General features: G+C 36.5%; 1 protein-coding gene across 1 annotated transcript; it reads right to left on the bottom strand.

The window, feature by feature from the left end:
- Positions 1–18,638: 18,638 nt before the first annotated feature.
- LOC145813340 (uncharacterized) lies at positions 18,639–21,740 on the bottom strand. The gene is made up of 5 exons (XM_082908622.1): positions 21,711–21,740; positions 21,159–21,621; positions 20,206–20,517; positions 19,812–20,106; positions 18,639–19,068 (listed from the first exon to the last, which is right to left on the bottom strand). The coding sequence occupies exons 1-5, from the start codon at positions 21,738–21,740 to the stop codon at positions 18,639–18,641; spliced, it is 1,530 nt and encodes a 509-aa protein (XP_082764748.1).
- Between the last annotated feature and the right edge of the window lie 360 nt (positions 21,741–22,100).

Genomic DNA, 22,100 nt, shown 5'->3' with positions numbered 1-22,100 from the left:
CTTGCTGACTTAATAGATGGGCAAATGTTGAATTCCTTCCGCACGGACCAACACTGCGCTAATTGCGTGCTGAGAGACTGCCAGGTACAGGAAGAGTTCTTCTCCAAGTATTGGGGTGACCAGCAATGGTGGAGAAGACATGTATTCTTTCAAGCTTTCCAGAGCTTGGTCACATTCTTTGTCCCATTCAAACTTGGCTTTTAGTGCATGGAAGAATGGTCGTAGTCTATCCGATGACCGGCTTATGAACCGATTGAGCGCAGCTGCCATGCCGATGAGATGTTGCACTTCTTTTACGAAGTTTGGTCTCTCCAAATCCTGGATTGCTTTGATCTGAGAGGGGTCTGCTTCTATACCCCGGTTGGTCACAAGGAATCCTAGGAATTTGCCAGATCCTACTCCGAATGCACATTTGGACGCATTGAGGCGCAACTTGTGTTTCTTCAGGATCTCAAACATCTCGCCTAGGTCCTTGAGATGGTCATTCTCATCCTTGCTCTTGACCACCATGTCGTCGATGTAAGCTTCCATTGTTCTGCCTAACAACGGTTCAAACATCTTGGTGACCATCCATTGGAATGTTGCCCCTGCGTTCTTTTGGCCAAAGGGCATGACCTTGTAGCAGTACAGCCCCCTTGAAGTTGTAAAGGACGTGACCTCCTGGTCTAGTTCGTGCATGGCGATCTGATGGTAGCCTCTATACGCATCCAGGAAGCTAAGTCTGTTATGCCCCACCGTTAGGTCTACCAGTTAGTCTATCTGTGGTAAGGGGAAGCTGTCCTTGGGGCATGCTTTGTTGACTATCTTATAGTCGACGCAAACACGCCATTTGCCATTCTTCTTGGGCACCACGACTGTGTTGGAAATCCATCTGGGGTAGTGCACCTCTCTGATTGCTCCTGCCTCCAGTAGGTTTCCCACTTCTTCTGCCACTATCTCGGCGTGGTGGAGTGCCGATCTGCGAGTGCACTGAATGACTGGTCTGGCAGATGGGTGGACATTGAGTTGGTGACAGATGAAGTTTGGATCAATGCCTGGCATGTCGTAGGGTGTCCAGGCGAACACTTCGATGTTAGAGGTTAAGAATTCCAAGACCTCTAATCTCTCAGTGCTGGACAACGACGAACCGAGCAAAAAGAACTTATCCGGGTTCTTTTCATCTATTCTTACTTCTACCAATTCTTCTACCGCTTTTTGATCTGCTGTTCTGCCGACATCTGCGATTAGTTCATTACTCTCAGGTTCTTCCACCGAATGAACATATCCCTTGGCAGCGCGGCTGCCATTGACCGTGACGAAGCACTGCTTAGACATAATTTGGTCTCTAAAGACCTCTTCAATTACACTAACTTCGTTGGGGAATCGCATTACTTGGTGGTAGGATGACGCCACTGATCGCATGGCATGCAGCCATGTTCTGCCCAAGATGATGTTGTAAGTGGAGGGGACCTTCAATACCCAGAACTCCACTTGTTTCGTCACGCTTCCTGCTTTGACTAGAAGAATTATTTTGCCGACGGGCCATTCTGGCATGGAGTTTAATCCAATTAGGGGAGATACGGCAGGCGCCAAGTCTTTGTCTTGCAGCTTCAATTGTTTAAATGTTTCGTAGTACATGATTTCACATGAATTACCCTGGTCAATCAGAATCCGCTTGACGTCAAAATCCTTGACTCGGAGAGTGACGACCAGGGCATCATTGTGAGGGCAATATATCCGTTCCAAGTCTTTATCCGAAAAAGACATGACGTTTGCGGCCTCTGTCTTTCCCTTCTTGATGGCAGGTTGGGCACTTAGCACCTCTCTTAAGTGTTCAGCCTTTTTGATTGATCCCCTGAGTTCGTATACACGCTCAGGTTCAAAGACTCCATGTATCACATTGATAATGCCTTGAGGTGGGGCGTCGACTGGCATCCCGTTGGGGTTATTATGGTCCTGGGGGACTGGTTGGGCCCCTCCCTCAATGTATTTATCCAGGTGACCTGCTACCACCAACTCCTCCAGGTGCTGTCTCAATGGCGTGCAATTTTCAGTGCGGTGCCCCTTTTCTTTGTGGAAGGTGCACCGTGATCTTTCGTCATAGTCCTTCTGAGCTTCCCCAAGCTTAGCTGGCCATCTGACGAAAGACTCATCCGGTATTTCACTTAGAATTCGGTAGATCGGTTTCTTGAATACCATGGTTATGGCCGTACGGACCCTCAACCATCTTTTATCCTGGTCTTCTCCGTTGTCTCGTCTGCCACGTCCATTTTTGTTCGGACGATCTACCGCGTTGACCTTTGCTGAGGTCTTCTTTTCTGGTGCTGTGGTCGTGCCAGATTTTGCTTTGGCACGTGCGACATCCTCCTTCACCCTGATGTGTTGATGTACTCTTTCCATCAGGGCTTCCATGGTGAGGGGCGGTGTCATGGTGATTGAGTCCCTTAGTCTATTCCCGACTGGTAGGCCTCTTTTGTATTGTGCAATGGCGAGATTGATGGAACAGTCCCCAATCTGGTTGAATGTCTCCCAGTAGCGACTATTGTAGGACCTTAATGTCTCTTTTTCGCCCATGTCGATGGAGAGTAACTGGTCAATCTCCACCGGGATTTTGGTGTTTGTTCTGAACCCTGTGACAAACGCCTCTGCCAACTGCGCCTAGGAGGCTATGCTGCCTTCTGGAAGTTTTTCAAACCAAGTTAAGCCTAGATCGCCAAGGCTTGACGGGAATAGGATGCACATTAGAGCCTCGTTTCGCCGATATACCGCCATAACCTGGCGGAAGTGGCTTAGGTGAATGTAGGGGTCCGTTTTCCCCTCGTACGTAGTGAATTTGGGCTGAAGGAAGCCTGTAGGTAGGGGCGCGTTTTCAATTGCCGGAACGAACAGCGAGGTCTGTAGCCTCGCTAATGCTTTGTTCGTCGGTTCGTAGGCAGGGCGTGGTAATGGCATTCCAACCTCGATGCTTCCATGCCATCGAGGAGCCAATCGTTGAAGGGTAGAAACTCTGCGAGGGTCGCGCGCCCTAGTGTCCTCCTTCCATCGTGCCTTTTCTTCCAGCATGATCCATAAATCGGATGATCTGGGCAACTCCGTCTGTTTGGATGATGTTTGGTGTGAGTGTGAGGGTCGGTAGGTACTTCCCTCTGTGTAAGACCTCAATGATCTCGTTCTCTCAGACCTGAAGTAACGAGTTCTGGAGGTTCTAGACTGAGTATCGCCTGTCTTGAGGCTTCTACTCTCTGCTTGTGATGGTGTGGAATGCCTTCCATAGTCTTCTGAGCGGCGAAAGGGCGTCTTATTTTTGCGCCCCTCTCCTGTCGCCACTCCTTTTCCTTTCATCTGGCGCTTCAAGGCTTCCATGTCCGCCGCCATCTTCCTTATTAATTCGTCTTGCTCCTTCACGCGGTCCTCCAGAACTTGAGGATCAATCCTCCGCCTTTGCCTGTCAGGACTTTGTGAATGAGAGTGACGGGGCTGTTAGTCCGCCTCCCCCTAGTATCCCTCCTGGAGTTATGTTGTTGGCGCTCCAAGTCCGCCATGGGAGGGATAGAAGGTAGTCCTTCACGGCTTGCACCCCCATCTGGTGTTTGCCCATCAATGGCGGACTGTGGTAAATCTTCAATGTGCGTCATTGTTCCTAAAGAGGTAAAGCCTGATCAAGAGGTTTTGTCCTGTCTGTTTTTTCCATAGACAGCGCCAATTGTACGGGAAAGAAATAAACCTTCTTGTATAATCCTGTTGATCAAGTCTACGCTCTTCCGTACGTCGTCGCTTTATCACCTGAAAACACAAACGTGAGCTAGTCGGCGGGTGTGTGCCGGAAACCTCTCTGATGCCTAAGTCAGTAAGCTTGACAAATAGACAAAAGCTCTGTGTATTCAGAAAACAAAGTTGTGTATTACCTCTCCAAAGGTGATGTTTGTGAGCTTTTATAGGTTTCATGTGGCACAATCCTAGTAGGATTTCTACTCCTCCATGCAGAGTCCTTCTAGGATTCATACTCCTGAAGGATAATGCTTATCCTTCAACACCCCCCTCACTGCTTAAACCAAGTGAGATGGTTTTACCATGGCCGAACTACCATACGACCGAAGTAAGCATGGCCCTACTTAGCCGAACTATAATTAGTTTGGTTCTCTGTCCTCTGCTCTTACCCAAGTTTCTCCTAGCGCCAACCACGGTGTGATCAGACCGAGCTATCAAACAGCAAGATTCTGGCCGGGATGACCTCAATAAGCCAAGACCGGACTAACTTTGAGTACGGCAACCGGGCAATGTTCAAAGCTTTCTTTAGACCGAAGTAACTGCAAGATTCTTTCGGACCGGAGCAACTTCATACCCCTCTTGTGCCGGAGTAACTTTACACCTCTCTTGGGCCGGAGTAACTTCATGGCCTTTCTACTCAGTCCTTCACAACGTGGCCCATAATGGCCTATTACCCAGCTTGGCCCAATTTATAAGTATAAACTACCCTCTCATTACTTATTTATCAAAAAATATTGGATTATGTAGAAAAAGAAAACGCATTTTTTGTAGCCCAAAAAAAAAAAAAAAAATCGTCATCAAAAAAATTGATGACAAGGAAAGTAAGTTCTGGAATTTTTTTTTTCCACATAAAAATTACATGTTCACGTAGCAATCCAAATATTTCCCTTCAAATATGTTTTTTTTTTTTTTTATGATGTATAAACTAGGGGTGCAATTTGGACAGGTTGAGAGATTGTCTAAATCCATCTCAAGTTGTACTGAGACTTATCCAATCTCACCCAAGCTCAAATTGTAATCTGAAATTGTCTACCCAAGCCCGACTTGAGTTAAACCCGAATTATCTAAGTTGCCTGAATTACACATAAATTTTAATTTTTTTTGCACCTAAATTATTAATTTGTTAAAATTAGGTTTACATATTTTATAAAATCATTAATAATATCAAAACAAATAATTGGTAGTATTTACAATTTATGAATGAGAATAAAAATTAAAAAAAAGATTTTATATTGTATTGATTATGTAGATAATATGTATTCAATATGATTTAGTGATATAAATTACTTTAATATCATGTAATATCTAATAATTTATACATATGTTTAATATTTTTATACATCTATATATATTTAATTCAGGTTTTGGATTACTCGGATTGTTTGATATCTTTGTCCAAACTCATCCACATTTAATTGACGCTTTTGAATTTTTACCCAAACACATACTGAATTCAAAAATATCTTGCCAAAACCCTAAAAAAATTCGGGTTAGGCTCAAGTTGCTCGGATTGAGCCGGTTCGAACCCTCTCAAATTGCACCCCTAGTATAAATTCAGACAAAAAAGGAGGCGAAATTAAGTTAAGGGACCCAATTAAAACATATGTATATTTGTGGTTTCCAAACTTTACCTAATTCCGATTGAAAGGGATACAAAATTAACTTTTTTTTTTTTAATCAGGTATCTGAGTTAGTTTACGCACACCTCGATTAATCCCGGAGTTCTGAAGTTAACAATCGGGCAAACCTCTGGTAGTCTCAAGGTTTGGGATGTTTTGAACCTGCAACCTCTTAGGTGGCAAGTATAGTTATTTTCTGAAACATATTTTGCAAAAAAGGTCTAGCCACGCAAATTGTAATGTCTTGATTGACACAATTAAAACATTATGGATCAAAATAATACAAATTGTATACTTTAATGACTAACAAAATATATTTTTAATTGAATTTTCAGATTTACTATCTTGAACGGCACCTACAAACAAAGTTAGATTTGAGAACAAATCAAAAACATTTTTTATACCTTGAAAGCTAAATTAATACAATTTAAATTAAAAATCAAAATAACACAACTCATAGTTTGGGAATTAAAATAATAATTAACCTTATTTTATTTATTTTATGTTTGTTGGAGTACTTTGAGTTAGAAAGCCTACATTCATGTAGTTTTGTCTTTTTAGATTAGCGCTTCGATAACACACAGAATTTTTTAAGTTGTCAGTATTTATGAAAAGTGTGTATATATTTTATATATTAAATATATAAATAAATTTTAATAAATCTTCTTTATGTTTATGTATTCAAGTATAACTAAAAATTGTGTTTGAAAGTGTTAGAATAAGTTTGAAATTATATATATATATATATATTGAGATTTGTATGTTTAAGAAATTATATATTAGTTGGGAATGAGTATTTTGTTTGACGAGAGTGAGTTTCTTATAATTTTTTTATTTTTATTTTTTATTTCCTGCTATAAAGTGTCAGTGGGTCCTCTTTGCCCACCGCAATACTTTCCATCTCTCATCAATATGAAAAAAATATGGATATATATATATTTAATTGGTGTAAATGTTAAAATTATTTATAGTAAAAAATATTACGAATCATTTTACTGAAAAAAACTTACGATTTATTGTGATATTTATCATGACATAATATATTAACAAAGTGATGTTATATATGTTGTGATAAAATTTATATGATATGCACATTTTAAAAATTGCATATTACAACAACCCCTGAGAATCTTAAAAGTTGAGTTTTATAAAATGTTAGTTGCCAATTTTGTAGAATAAATCAAATTGTATAAAATTTATAATGCGAGAATCTTGCAATTAGGGGTGTTCAGTAGATATACCGATCCGTCTAAATCAACCGAACCGAATCAAACCGATCTGCTAGATTTTGGACGGATGCGTGATGACAAGCGGATGGATACAGATTGATTTTCTTCAATCCGCCTAGTTTTAAATGGATACCGGATTGAAAATTCTCATGCTGCAACCGAACCGTAAGCATTCGACCTATTGGAAAAAAATAATAATAAAATAAAAAAAGGGTAAGAGTTGTCATTTGTCAATTTTATAATGCGAGAATCTTGCAAGCTATGGGTAATTTTATTGGTTTGTTTGTTGAAGGAAAATGGTATAAATTAATCAGGGCATTTGATTTAATGGTTGTATAGTACATTTTGTTGTGATATCTTGAATTTAATTTTTATGGAGAAGAGTTTGATACCTTTTTATGGTTCTTGATTTATTTTTCTTCCATTATTGGAGTTGTATATTATTAGTAGTGCTTGTTGGATTGGGCTTGGTGGATTTGTTGATTTTGTTAACTTTCCAGTTATTATCGACTAGTAGTCTGCTTGTTTGATGATGTAAATATTTCTCATAATGTAATTACTCTCATATCTATTTACAAGAAGAAAAAGAAAAAAGAAAGGAAAATGGTGTGGATCGTAAAAATATGTCTATTTTTTTTAGATTTGTGGTATTGGTGTTTGTTGAATATTTTATTTTATTTTTTTGTCAATTGAGAAGAGAATAATTAGAAATACTAGAAATATTAATAGCTAATTACCAAGTTTAAGCCCAATAACTATTACAAGTTACATACAAAAGAATTCAAATTTCTCTCTGTAAGAATTAAACTCACAATCTCACATCACAAATTGATATTACACAATTATCAGGCCAAATATCTTGATTTTTTGAACCCAAGTTAGCATAATGATACTTTTATTGATACTTTTATAATTTATTTATTTATTTGTTTATGATTTTGTTTGGAAACTATTTTTTTCTTAGAAAAAAAAAAGTTCAAAAAATTAATGTTTGTTGACAATTGTAAAAGGAACTAAAAAACAAAAAATGTGAGGGTTGTTTGCACTCTATTGTCTGGATTTAGGGGTGTAAAATTGGCCTACGGGTCCGTGGGCCGCCCGAAGTCCACTCGCTATTCGGATGGGCCCGACTCGATTAGGCCGGCCCGAGCCTAACCCAAGACCTTGGGTCTGTGCTTGGGCTTTCTGTTTTACAGCCCGGCCCACCTGGCCCATCAGTCCACTCTAGGTCTACTCAAAGTCCGACCCGAGGCCCGACATCATTTTATATGGAAAAAACTAAAATTTTGGGGGAAAAAAAATTTTAAAAAAAAATAGTCAGGCCTCACCCAGGCTCGCCCCAAGCTTGAGTCTAGGTTAGGCTCGCCAGCCCACCCGAGGCACGAATACCCCTAGGCCTAGTTTTCTAGCCTGTGGACCGGCCCGGTTAGGCTCGGCCAGGCCCGAGCGACCTTGGCCTATGCTTGGGCCGTCTGTTTTACAACCCAGCCCGATCCATAAGCCCAGCCTGCCTAACCCATCAGTCCACTCTAGGCCCATTCAAGGCTCAGCCCGAGGCCAAGTGTCATTTTATGTGAAAAAAAATAAAATTTTGGTGGAAATTTTTTTCTTTAAAAAAGGAAAAAAATAGGCCAAGCCAGGCCTAGGATTGTCCCAAGCCTGCTAGCCCTGCCCAAGACCCAATCTGCCAACACGAATACCCCCGAACATTGGCTAGTTTTCTAGCCATTGGGCCTGCCCTGTCCAACTTGAAATTTGGCAGGAGCCTGCTGTTGGAACAATCTTCTGTGTAAATAAAATAAATTGAAACTAATTCAAACAGAATAAATAAATAACATACCGAATTTATTTATTGAACCGAATTAAAAATTCAAAAGACCAAGTCGAGTATGTGACACTCTGTCCTTAAGACAGATTCGCCCCGCTATGGTGCTTACGGTTGAGTGGCGTCTATCTCCCAAGATACAATGATCTTTAATCAATTTGTAGTAGCACTCCAAAACAAATTGTTCGGCGAACCAAACCTGTGATCTAACTCTCTGAATATTTGTTCTAAAACTAGAATGAAGAAAAATGCACAAAAGAAAAATCTGGACAGCAAAAAGGCAATGTTCAGACTGTTTTTCGGATAGAAAAAATGATTCCCAAGACTGCTGGAATTGATGGTATTTATTGGCAGCAAACAGTCCCGAACAGGTATCAATCTAAAGGCAAAAGGTGTACAATCAAATTGAACAGGTCCCACTTGATTTGTCCGTTTGCTAAAAACAAATTTTCAAAATGATTGAAAATAGTACCGTTGCTGACCGTTTGCATCTTGGAACATATTTTCAAATTGCTTTGAAAATAGCACCGTAGGTGGAATAGTGAAAGGAACTATTGGGATATATATAAATATATATTAAACTAATTGAATATATATATATATATATATATATATGTATATATATTAAACTATTTGAATAGTTTAATAAAAAAAGGAAGAGGTACAAATTTTAAGAAACCACTTATGAACTAAAATTTGAATTTAGAATTAAATTAAATTCCCACAATTACAAACTTTAGGAAACCACTTAAGAACCCAAAATTTGAATTTAGAATTAAATTAAATTCCCACAATAATTTTTTATTGAAAAAATTCAGATGAATTTTATCTAAAAAATTAATGTTAGACCTAAAAACGACATTAACTTCCCATTCACTCATAAATGGTTTTGACGTTCCGTCTTCACCGTGTGACTTGCCACGCAGCAAGGAACATTTCACCTCTTCGGACCCACCCCAAGAGACATTTGGGGCCCACTCAATTTTGGGCTCAAAGTCGGCCCAAAATATGCCTATATTAACCATTTTTCCAACAACCCCCACATGAAAGGAATTTGACGGAGAGAAAATGCAACAATATGATCTAATTACAGAGAGTACAGAAATTGGAAATATTCTGCAAGTGATAGGTAGCTTTTGGCTTTAAACCTTCCCTTGTGAGACGCTATCGGATTTACTAGCTAACCAGTGAACATAATGTTTTGAACTGTTCAGCCGTTTGTGTAAACCAAGACAATAGAACTCACATAGTATATTCCCAGACACAGTTTAGTTCTCACTATTATGTTCATTTTGGCCCTGAACAACCTGGTCTTCATGAGTGCTTTAGAGAATTGTAGCCCTTCACAAATCTCACAGAACCGGCCCAGTTCACACTTACATAGGTGATGCTTATGAAGAGTATCCTGCCATACTCCATTAGGTTTACCTAGATATAAGAATCATTAAAATTTTACTTAACCTCAAACGCTGCAGTCATCACTATTTCATCATAGAAATGGGTAGGAGTTTGACTCTCCAGTGATCCTTCTGAGTCAATCACAACTCGGTTGTCCCTTTGAACCTAGATCTTGGGATCTCCAATCAACTAGGTTGGGTTGCTATTGTGATAACTCTTATTTAATAGGCTTAAGTCCCATTCCCTTCGACGAATTCTCAATTAACTCTCTTGCTAACCATTTGGTTAGTGAATCCGCTATGTTGTCTTTAGACTTAACATATTCTATGGAAATAATTCCATTAGAGAGTAGTTGTCTCACGGTGTTATGTCGACGACGAATGTGTTGTGACTTACCGTTATACATATGACTCTGTGCTCTACCAATTGCTGATTGACTATCACAATGTATGCATATAGCAGACACCGGTTTTGGCCAAATCGGAATATCTTCAAGGAAGTGGCGAAGCTATTCTGCCTCTTCCCCTGCTTTGTCTAAAGCTATGAATTCTGATTCCATAGTAGACCTAGCAATGCAAGTCTGTTTGGAAAATTTCTAAGACACAGCCGCCCCCACCAAGAGTAAAGACATACCTACTGGTGGACTTCGAGTCTCTAGTATCCGATATCCAATTTGCATCACAGTATCCTTCAAAAACTGCTGGATATCTAGTATAATTTAACCCAATGTTACGAGTAAATCGGAGATATCTCAGAACCCTTATAATTGCTTTCCAGTGTTCTACTCCTAGGTTACTCGTATATCTACTTAATTTACTTACTGCATAAGTTATATCTGGGCGAGTGCAATTCATCAACTACATTAAGTTTCCAATAATTTGGGCATACTCTAATTGAGAAATACTTTCCTGTACATTCTTAGAAAGATACAAATTAACATCTACAGGAGTTCTAGCAAGATGATCATCATCTTTGCTGAATTTGTCAAGTATTTTCTCAATGTAATGAGATTGTGACAAAGCATATCCTTCTAATGTTTTGGTAATTTCCATACCAAGAATTACATCAGCAATGTCCATGTTCTTCATGTCAAAATGTTTATTCAACATTTTCTTGGTAGTTTTAATCATGTCATTATTACTACCTATGATGAGCATATCATCTACATAAAGACATATAATGACATAACCTTTGTCTATGTTTTTAATATAAACACATTTGTCATACTCATTAATTTTAAATCCATTTCACATCATTGCTTTGTCAAATTTCTCATGCCATTACTTTGGCGCTTGTTTTAAACCATATAATGATTTAACCAATTTACACACTTTCTTTTCTTTTCCTGGAACAGAAAAACCTTCTAGTTGTTCCATATAAATTTCTTCATTTAACTCACCATTTAAGAAAGCGGTTTTTACATCCATTTGATGAATTTCTAGATTGTATAGAGATGCAATGGCAATTACCATTCTAATGGATGTTATTCTAGTAACCGGTGAGTATGTGTCAAAGTAATCAAGACCTTCTTTTTGTCTAAATCCTTTGACCACAAGTCTTGCTTTGTATTTGTCAATTGATCCATCCGCTTTCAATTTTCTTTTGAAAATCCACTTGTACCCAAGAGGTTTACAACCTGGTGGCAAATCCACCAATTCCCAAGTGTGATTTTGCAAGATGGATTCAATTTCACTGTTGACAGCTTCTTTCCGTAAAGGAGCTTTAGGACTGGACATAGCCTCTTTAAAAGTTAAAGGCTCATTTTCTAACAAAAATGTTAGGAAATCTGGACCAAAAGATTTTGAGGTTCTAGCACGTTTACTACGCCTAGGTTCCTCTTTCTCATTTTGATCTAACTCTTGTTCTTGATCATGTTCTTCATCCTGACTAGTAGTAGCAACATGAGATCTTTTATGGTTACTAATCTCTTGTCCAGTCTTATTTGGAAATACCTGTTCAAAGAAAGATGCATTCTGAGATTCAATAATAGTATTTACATGCATTTCGGAATGTTCTGATTTATGTATCAAAAACCGATATGCACTACTATTCTTGGTATAACCAATGAAAAAGAAATCAATGGTCTTAGAACCTATCTTAGTCTTTTTAGGACTAGGAATAGCCACTTTAGCCAAACACCCCCATACTTTTAAGTATTTGTAGGATGGTACTCTACCATGTCACATTTCATAAGGTGTTTGATTTACTTTCTTTCGGGGTACTTTATTTAAAATATAATTAGCAGAAAATATTGCTTCCCCCCACAAGTTCTGAGGTAATCCAGAACTGATTAACATGGCATTCATCATTTCTTTTAAAGTCCTATTTTTCCTTTCAGCAATTCCATTTTGCTGAGGTGAGTAAGGAGCGGTGGTTTGATGAATTATTCCATGTTCTTTACAAAATTCACCAAAAGGTGATTCATATTCACTACCTCTATCACTTCTAAGTTTCTTGATTTTCTTACCAAGTTGATTTTCAACTTCATTCTTATATTGAATGAAAGTTTCCAAAGCTTCATCCTTGGTTCGAATTAAACAAAGATAACTATATCTAGTATAGCCATCTATAAAAGTGATTACATACATTTTCCCACCTCTGGTTTGAATTGATTTAAAATCACAAATGTCACTATGAATTAATTCAAGTGGTTCCGTACTTCTTTCAATTGAATGAAAAGGAGTTTTAGATAATTTTGCCTCAACACAAATTTCACATTTATGATCTGAATCAATGTCAAATTTAGGTAAACATTCCATATTAATTAATCTACGCAAAGATCCATAATTAACATGTCCTAGTCTACCATGCCATAAATTTGAAAACTCAAGCAAGTAAGAAGAAGATGTAGTATTATTAATAACTGAGGATACAATGGTCATTACATTTATCTTGAAAATGCCATCAGACATGTAGCCCTTTCCTACATACATCCCATTTTTAGTAAGTACAAATTTATCACTCTCAAATACTAGCCTAAACCCATTCTTACTCAACAAAGATCCGGAAACAAGATTCTTGCGAATGTCCAGTACATGCAGCACATTGTTGAGAGTGAGTTCCTTTCCAGATGTCATCTTGAGTACAATCTTTCCTTGTCCTTCAACTTTGAAAGTTGAGGAGTTGCCCATAAAAAGTTGTTCACCATTGTCCACTATAGAATAAGATGTGAACATCTTTTTGTCGGCACAAATATGGCGAGTAGCACCAGTGTCCACCCACTATTCTTTAGGATTTCCAACAAGATTTGCCTCGAAAACAACTGCAGAAAGATTGATGTCATCTACACCATTGGAAATATTGTCCACTTCAGTCATGTGGGCTTGAGTTGGCTTCTTGCTTGTTCTTCTTTTGTTTTTGCCTTTGCTACGGCAATCTTTGGCCCGATGTCCATCTTTGTCACAGATGTAACATTTGCCATTAAACTTGTACTTTTTATTTTCCCCCCCTTTAGAGCCTTGTGATGAACTTTCTCCAGAAGACTTTCGTTTCTTGGTTTTTGAAGCATGTTCCACCACATTTACCTTAGACTGCATAGGATGCTTACCAGCCCATTTTTCAAAATTGCAGTTGTCCTCCTCAATCCTCAAACACACAATTAATTCTTCCATAGAAATTTCTTTGCGCTTGTGTTTGAGGTAGTTCTTGAATTCCTTCCAGCCTTTTGGTAATTTTGCAATTAAGGCTGCAACTTGGAAGGATTCACTGAGAGACATGTCTTCTGCGTGAATGTCATGCAGAATGAGTTGGAAATCTTGAGCTTGACTGATCACAGTTTTTGAATCAACCATTACAAAATTCAGGAATCTGCCAACCACAAATTTCTTTGAGCCGGCGTCCTCCGTTTTGTACTTTTTCTCCAACGATTCCCAAAGTTCCTTTGCTGTCTTGATTGCACCGTAGACGTTGTATAATGTGTTGTCAAGTCCATTTAAGATGTAATTCCGGCAAAGGAAATCAGCATGTTTCCAAGCATCAACCGCAGCAACCACTAGCCAGTCGGTTTCATTTTCTTTCAGGATAGGAGCATCTTCACGGAGGAAACGAGTCAGGTTTAGAGTTGTAAGATAGAACAACATTTTCTGTTGCCATCTTTTAAAGTCAGTTCCTGAGAACTTCTCTGGCTTCTCTCCATGATTTATTGGTACTGTCACCACAGGAGAGGGGTTTGGTGCAATTGTAGCCACCACAGTAGTACTTGTTTGGGCATTTGTTTCAGTAGCCATCAATTCTAATTTATAAAACAAAATTATAATTAGAATTTACACTACACAGAAAATTAAACAAAATTCCCAGAATTAAATTCTGTAAAAATAAAAGAAACAAGAATGTAACTTTTATTTTCTAATTAATTTGAAAATAAAATTAAATGTTATTTAAACAAATTAATTCCACACAGAAAATTAAATTCTATAAAATAAAAGAAAAAAAAATATAACTTTTATTTTTCAATTAATTTCGAAATAAAATAATTTTTTTATTTAACCAAAATAATTCTACACAAAAAATTAAATTCTGTAAAATAAAAGAAATAAAAATATAACTTTTATTTTTTCAATTAATTTGGAAATAAAATAAAATTTTATTTAACCAAATTAGTTCCACACAAGAAATTAAATTCTGTAAAATAAAAGAAATAAAAATATAACTTTTATTTTTTCAATTAATTTGGAAATAAAATAAAATTTTATTTAACCAAATTAATTCCACACAGAAACTTAAATTTCTTGTACCACTCCAATAATTAAAATACTGAAACAGAATTTTAATTAATGAAAACTTAGAAAATAATTTCTAAAAACCAAAATTAATTTCCTGAAAAAATTCCACAAAAATATATTCTGAATTATTAATGACACCAGTATCGTACTACATAGTTATCAAAGAAAATAGACAGTATATTACTACTATCTGTCAAATAGCATATAATCACTATTTGTTTTTTCAACCAGAATATTATTTTGTAAATCCACAAAAAATAATTTTCTTAAAAGAAGAAAGAGAAAAGGAAACAAACGAAAAAATTCGGTAAACAGAATAAATTCAAATCTGCCTTAAGATTGTTGGAACAATCTTCTGTATAAATAAAATAAATTGAAACTAATTCAAACAAAATAAATAAATAACATACCGAATTTATTTATTGAACCGAATTAAAAATTCAAAAGACCAAGTCGAGTGTGTGACACTCTATCTTTAAGACAGATTTACCCCGCTATGGTGCTTACGGTTGAGTGGCGTTTATCTCCCAAAATATAATGATCTTTAATTAATTTGTAATAGCACTCCAAAACAAATTGTTCGCCGAACCAAACCTATGATGTAAGTCTCTGAATATTTATTCTAAAACTAGAATGAACAAAAATGCACAAAAGAAAAATCTGGACAGCAAAAAGGCAATGTTCAAACTGTTTTTCGGATAGAAAAAATGATTCCCAAGACTACTGGAATTGATGGTATTTATAGGCAGCAAACAGTCCCGAACAGGTATCAATCTAAAGGCAAGAGGTGTACAATCAAATTGAACAGGTCCCACTTGATTTGTCCGTTTGCTAAAAACAAATTTTCAAAATGATTGAAAATAGTACCGTTGCTAACCGTTTGCATCTTGGAACATATTTTCAAATTGCTTTGAAAATAGCACCGTAGGTGGAATAGTGAAAGGAACTATTGGGATATATATATATATATTAAACTAATTGAATATATAAATATATATTAAACTAATTGAATATATATATATATTAAATTATTTGAATAGTTTAATAAATAAGAGGAAGAGGTACAAATTTTAAAAAACTACTTAGGAATCAAAATTTGAATTTAGAATTAAATTAAATTCCTACAATTACAAACTTTAGGAAACCACTTAGGAATTCAAAATTTAAATTTAGAATTAAATTAAATTCCCACAATAATTTTTTATTGAAAAAATTCAAATGAATTTTATCTAAAAAATTAATGTTAGACCCAAAAACGACGTTAACTTCCTATTCACTCATAAATGGTTTTGACGTTCCGTCTTCATCGTGTGACTTGCCATGCGGCAAGGAACACTTCACCTCTTCGGATCCACCCCAAAAGACGTTTGGGGCCCACTCAATTTTGGGCTCACAGTCGGCCCAAAATATGCCTATATTAACCATTTTTCCAACACCTGCACAGCCCGACATAGGCCGGCCTGAGCCCAAGCTCGGTTGGACGGGGCCGAATTTACACCCCTATGTGGATTGAAGGGTGTTGATAGGTTTTATAGGACCCATCACAGAGTATTTGATAATTTAAATCATTCATTTTGTTAGATTTTATATATTGATCATCCACACACAAAAAACTAATAAAAATAAATATAATAAAATTATATAAATATAATTATCAGCTCAATCTAACTTTTTGTATGAATAATTTACACATAAAATTTAATAAAATAAACGATTTAAATAATCAAAACGAATACAGTAATAGACCTCATAAGACTCAACAACACCTTCCAATTAAAAAAAAATACACACAATGGCAAGACTAGATATACCTCGTGCATCACATGTATGCCAGCACGGAAATAAAAAATAAAAATAAAAATAAATTAATTAACTTGCAAATAAAAAAATACGTACAAAAAAATTTATATGAAATAACGTGACAACAATATTTTAAATATTATAAGTTATTTTAGTTTGAAATTAATAAACACACATTTACCATTTATTTTTATGAATTTTATGCAAAAAAAAAAAAAAAAAATTACTTGTATATTACCACTCAATTAAAATATTGCTTTCTACATAGATACATGCGCGGTTTTCTAATGAGAAATACCACGTATCACTAGTTTTTTTGTCACCATTTTATGTCATCGTCTACATGTTTATATATGATTGATTACTTTATTTGAAGATAGCTATTTGTCACGTTCCAAACTCCGTGACAATGCTGCGCACTCAAATAAGTGAGCATGCAAGGGTAAGAATTCAATCACATAACTCACAATGTAAAATACTTAAATTAAATCCTTAATTGTCATAATGCCAAAATTCATAAAAATAAATAGTTCTTATATGAAAATGTCCACCAAGTCCACTAATTTAATCCACTAACAAAACAGTAGTCCAAGTACTTATATCATGGTCCTACTCTCGCACTCTCACATGTAAAAAAAATCCCGCGCTGCTCTACTCTTCAGAATCTAAAAAAAAATAAGGGTAAGCTAGATAGCCTAGTAAATAATCAATCATCACTGCTAGCTGGATCAAGTTTACAAAAATAAATAAATAAATCAATAACCAATAAATATAATTTTTTTTACAGTACAATAAACGAACAATTATTTGTAAAGTGGTTTCACAGTTAAAAATAAACAATTTACAATACATTTTAAATGAAAAGCCAATGTGATAATTCAAAGTAATTCGTTGTTCAAATCGATGGTTCGATATTCCAATAGTTCAATGATTTGATTCACAAAACCCAAGTCTTAATGACTACGGTCACTTAGCTCATGACAAGGCCTAGAACCACACATAGGCTGGTGGTAAAACCCCAAAAGAAACTAGTTTCTATGCCAATAAATTACCCCCATTGGCTAGGGTCCAAATCATAGTCAGACTAGAGTGATGTTCAAAATTCAAACAATACACAACTTTTAAATAAAATATTCCATATTTTCGAAATAAATATTTGGTACAATTTTCAAAATAGTTTCACAAAATATTCAAATAATTTTCATAATAATATTCGATATTGTTTTATACTTGACCCATATTTTATTTTAAGAGAACATGAAGGGTATAAATAAATATTTATGATTTTAAACGATTCGATAGGAATAAAAATGAACCAACAGTGACAGAGGGTTACTTACCTCAAACAACTAAAATAATATTTCCCAAGCTAATCTCAAATTACCAAGATCCACCTCAATCTCACAAACCTAATAAAATATTACACCGCATAAACAATTATTATGTGCACCCATCTTTCTCTTCTTGTAACAACAATAGAATAAATTAACCCAATTGCCTATTAGGAACTCCTACAATTTGGCATCAAAACAAAGCCATCACGGCTTCGGAAATTCTCAACCCATATTATTCTATTGTTGTTTATATACATGTAAAAATTTATAATTGCTTGAAGTCAATATTGTATCCCACAAACACACCACCATTTAACCTAACCTATCACATATCAATCTCAAAATATGAGCCACATAAACGGAAAGCAAAATATACTCTAAAATTGAGTGAAACCGAGACTCCCAACATAGACTACATCAATATATCTATTTAATCATATATGCCCATAAAATCATCTATTGACATATTAACAACAAAATCATATATAAGAATACAATAAAATAAATCTTACCTAAGTGATGAATAAAGCAAAACCACCACTCTTATGAATCCTCCCTCTTTCTTTTGGTTTAGGTCTCTCTTTTTTTTTTCATTTTTTATACTCTTCAAACTGTTGAGCAGCAGCAGCCTCCAAATACCTAGCAGCACTTTCACAAGGCTCCATTTTCTTTTCTTTTTTCTTTCTTTTTTTAAAAGGGTTGAAAATCTAATTCTTAAGATTACTAAATTACCCATACAATTTATTTTAATTATTAATCTATCCAAAATAATTCTATAAATAACTTGGGTTTTACATTCTTCCCCCCTTAAAAGAAATTTCGTCCTAGAAATTTGACATACCTGGAGTCTCGAAAAGTTGTGGATACTTTCGTTTCATTTCATCCTCGAGTTGCAAAGTTGCTTCTCTTTTTGAGTGATTGTTCCATTGAACCTTAACATAGTGGATGAGTCGACGCCTCAAAATCTATTCCTTTCTATCAACAATTCGTATAGGGTGTTCCTCATAAGTCAAATCCTCCTTAAACTGCAACGGTGCATGATCAATCACATGACTAGGATCCGATATATACTTCCTTAACATTGAGACATGAAAAACATTATGAACTCCAGCTAGTGAAGGTGGTAGGGCAAGTCTGTAAGCTACCTCACCAATTCGATCTAAAATCTCAAATGGCCCAACAAATCTAGGACTCAATTTACCACGAACACCAAACCTCATTACTCCTTTCATAGGAGACACCTTAAGGAACACATGGTCTCCAACCCCAAACACCAAATTGCACCTCTTGTTATCTGCATAACTTTTCTGTCTACTATGTGCCGTGCGAAGTCGCTCTCTAATAAGATTGATCTTGTCCACTGTTTGTTGCACAATCTCAGGCCCTAACAACTTCCTTTCACCCACATCATCCCAACAAATAGGTGATCTACACTTTCGTCCATATAAAGCCTCATATGGTGCCATCTGAATGCTCGCATGATAACTGTTATTATAAGAGAATTCCACTAAGGCCAAATGCTCATCCCAAGAACCTCCAAGATCAATAACACAAGCCCTCAACATGTCTTCCAAGGTTTGAATAGTTCTCTCTGACTGTCCATCAGTTTGAGGATGAAAGACGGTGCTAAAATTCAAACTAGTGCCCAAAGCTGTATGCAAACTCCTCCAAAACATAGATACAAATCTACTATCTCTATCAGACACTATGGTCACCGGAATACCATGCAACTTCACAATCTCCTTGATATACAATTTTGCAAACTTCTCTAAGGAGAACCCTACCTTAAAAGCTAGAAAGCGAGCGGATTTGGTCAATCGATCAACGATAACCCAAATAGCATTGTTACCACCTTGGGTCCTAGGCAACCCTATCACAAAATCCATGGTAATATGTTCCCACTTTCACTCGGGAATAGGAAGAGCTTGTAACTTACCTGCAGGTCTCTGATATTCAACTTTCACTTGTTGACATACCAAACATTGAGCAACATACTGAGCAATTTCCCTCTTCATATTATTCCACCAAAAGTTCATCTTCAAGTCTTTATACATTTTAGTGCCCCCTGGATGTACAGTATATCCTGAACTGTGAGCTTCTCTCAGGATTTCAGCTCTAAATCACTAGGCACACACAACCTCTCTCCAAATCTCAAGGTTCTATCTTTATGCGTACAAAATTCCATCTGTAGCCCTATTTCCATTTCAGCCTTAAGTTTTTGCAACTGAGGATCTCTTCCCTGAGCATCTTTAATTCTATCAATCAAAGTGGGTTGAACTCTAAGGTTTGCCAACTGCACTCCATGGCTATGCCATCTAATCTCAATATTCAACCTCTGAAAGTCCTCCAAGACATTTTTTTGGTTAGTGATCAAGGTAGCCAAATTACTCGGGGTCTTTCTATTCAAGGCATCCGCCACTGCATTGGCTTTTCCTAGATGATAATTGATAGTCAAATCGTAGTCCTTTAATAGCTCCAACTATCGCCTTTGCCTCATATTCAATTCTTTTTGAGTTGAAATATACTTCAGACTTTTATGATTAGTGAATATCTCACATTTCACCCCATACAGGTAGTGCCTCCAGATTTTCAATGCAAGCACCACTACAGCCAACTCCAAATCATGCGTAGAATAATTCCGCTCATATGGCTTCAATTGCCTAGACGCATATGCCACTGCTTTATCATTCTGCATCAAGACACAACCCAAATCCATCTTTGATGCATCACTATAGATGGTAAAATCTTCATCTCCGGACGGAACTATAAGTACTGAAGCACATGCTAATCGACTCTTTAGATCCTGGAAACTCTTCTTACAATCATCAGACCACTCAAATTTACCTAGTTTTATGTTAAACGAGTCAAAGGCATAGAAATTCAGGAAAATCCCTCAACAAACCTTCTATAATATCCTGCTAAACCCAAGAAGCTACGAATTTCAGTGACACTAGTAGGTCTATTCTACTCTACCACTGCCTCCACTTTCTTGGGGTCAACAGACACCTCATCTCTAGATATCACATGACCCAAAAATGATACACTCTCCAGCCAAAATTCACACTTCTTTAATTTAGCAAATAATTTCTTCTTCCTTAATATCTGTAACTATATTCTCAGATGTTCTTCATGCTGCTCTTTACTCTTTGAGTACACAAGAATGTCATCAATAAACACTACCACAAACTGATCTAAGAAGGGTTTAAATACTCTGTTCATTAAATCCATAAAAGCTACAGGCGCATTGGTCAACCCAAACGGCATCACTAAAAATTCATAATGCCCATACCTAGTTCGGAAGGTTGTCCTAGGTATATCTTCTGCCTTAACCTTCAACTGATGATATCCAGAATGAAGGTCAATCTTAGAAAAGACTTGTGCTCCTTGCAATTGATTAAATAGGTCATTTATCCTAGGCAAAGGATATTTATTTCGAATTTTCACCTTGTTTAACTCTCGATAATCAATGCAAAGGCGAAAACTACCATCCTTCTTTGTCACAAATAAAACGGGCGCAACCCAAGGAGAAACACTAGGCCTAATAAAGCCCTTATCTAGTAACTCTTGTAATTGTTCCTTTAACTCTTTCAACTCTGCTGGGGAAATTCGATACGGAGCCTTGGAGATAGGACCCGTGTCGGGTATCAATTCGATGGCAAACTCAATCTCTCTATCTGGTGGCAACCCCGGTAAGTCGTCAGGAAAAACATTGAAAAATTCCTTTACAACTAGAATATCCTCTAACTTCAATTCAGTCTCACGAATATCTCTCACAGAAGCTAAATAACCCTCGCAACCATTCCTCAACAATTGTCTAGCTTGCAAAGCTGAGATTACCAAAGGTGGAGTGTTAGCTCCATTACCCACAAAACAAAATTCTGGTTGATCAGGAATCTGAAATGCTACCCTTTTGCCTCGACAATCAACAGAAGCATAATTGGTTGTCAACTAATCCATTCCAAGAATTATGTCAAAGTCCCGCATATCTAAAACAGTCAAGTCTACAAGCAATCTCCTGCCATCTATACTAACCACACGAGATTTGCCAATGTCTCCTCATGTTCCATTGTAACCTATATGCATCAATAATAAAACCTCATCTTATTCTATTCTCAAGTCCCTATAACATAAAAAATAAAATTAACATTATAGCAATTTATAAGCGTTCCCAGTCCTACATCTACCCAATCTCACTACTATTCTATACTAGCCTTTAAAATTACAACCTGGCTTTGATACCACAAAATTGTCACGCCCCAAGCTCCGTGACAACGCCGCACACTCATATAAGTGAGCATGCAAGGCTCAGAATCCAATCACATAACCCACAATGCAAAATACTCAAATTAAATCCTTAATTGTCATAATGCCAAAATCCATAAAAATAAATAGTTCTTATATGAAAATGTCCACCAAGTCCACTAATT

This window comes from Camellia sinensis, chromosome 15 (genome assembly GCF_055761805.1).
Source record: "Camellia sinensis isolate YWXY chromosome 15, ASM5576180v1, whole genome shotgun sequence".
Classification (NCBI taxonomy): domain Eukaryota; kingdom Viridiplantae; phylum Streptophyta; class Magnoliopsida; order Ericales; family Theaceae; genus Camellia; species Camellia sinensis.
This window is presented reverse-complemented; position numbering and strand designations above follow the sequence as displayed.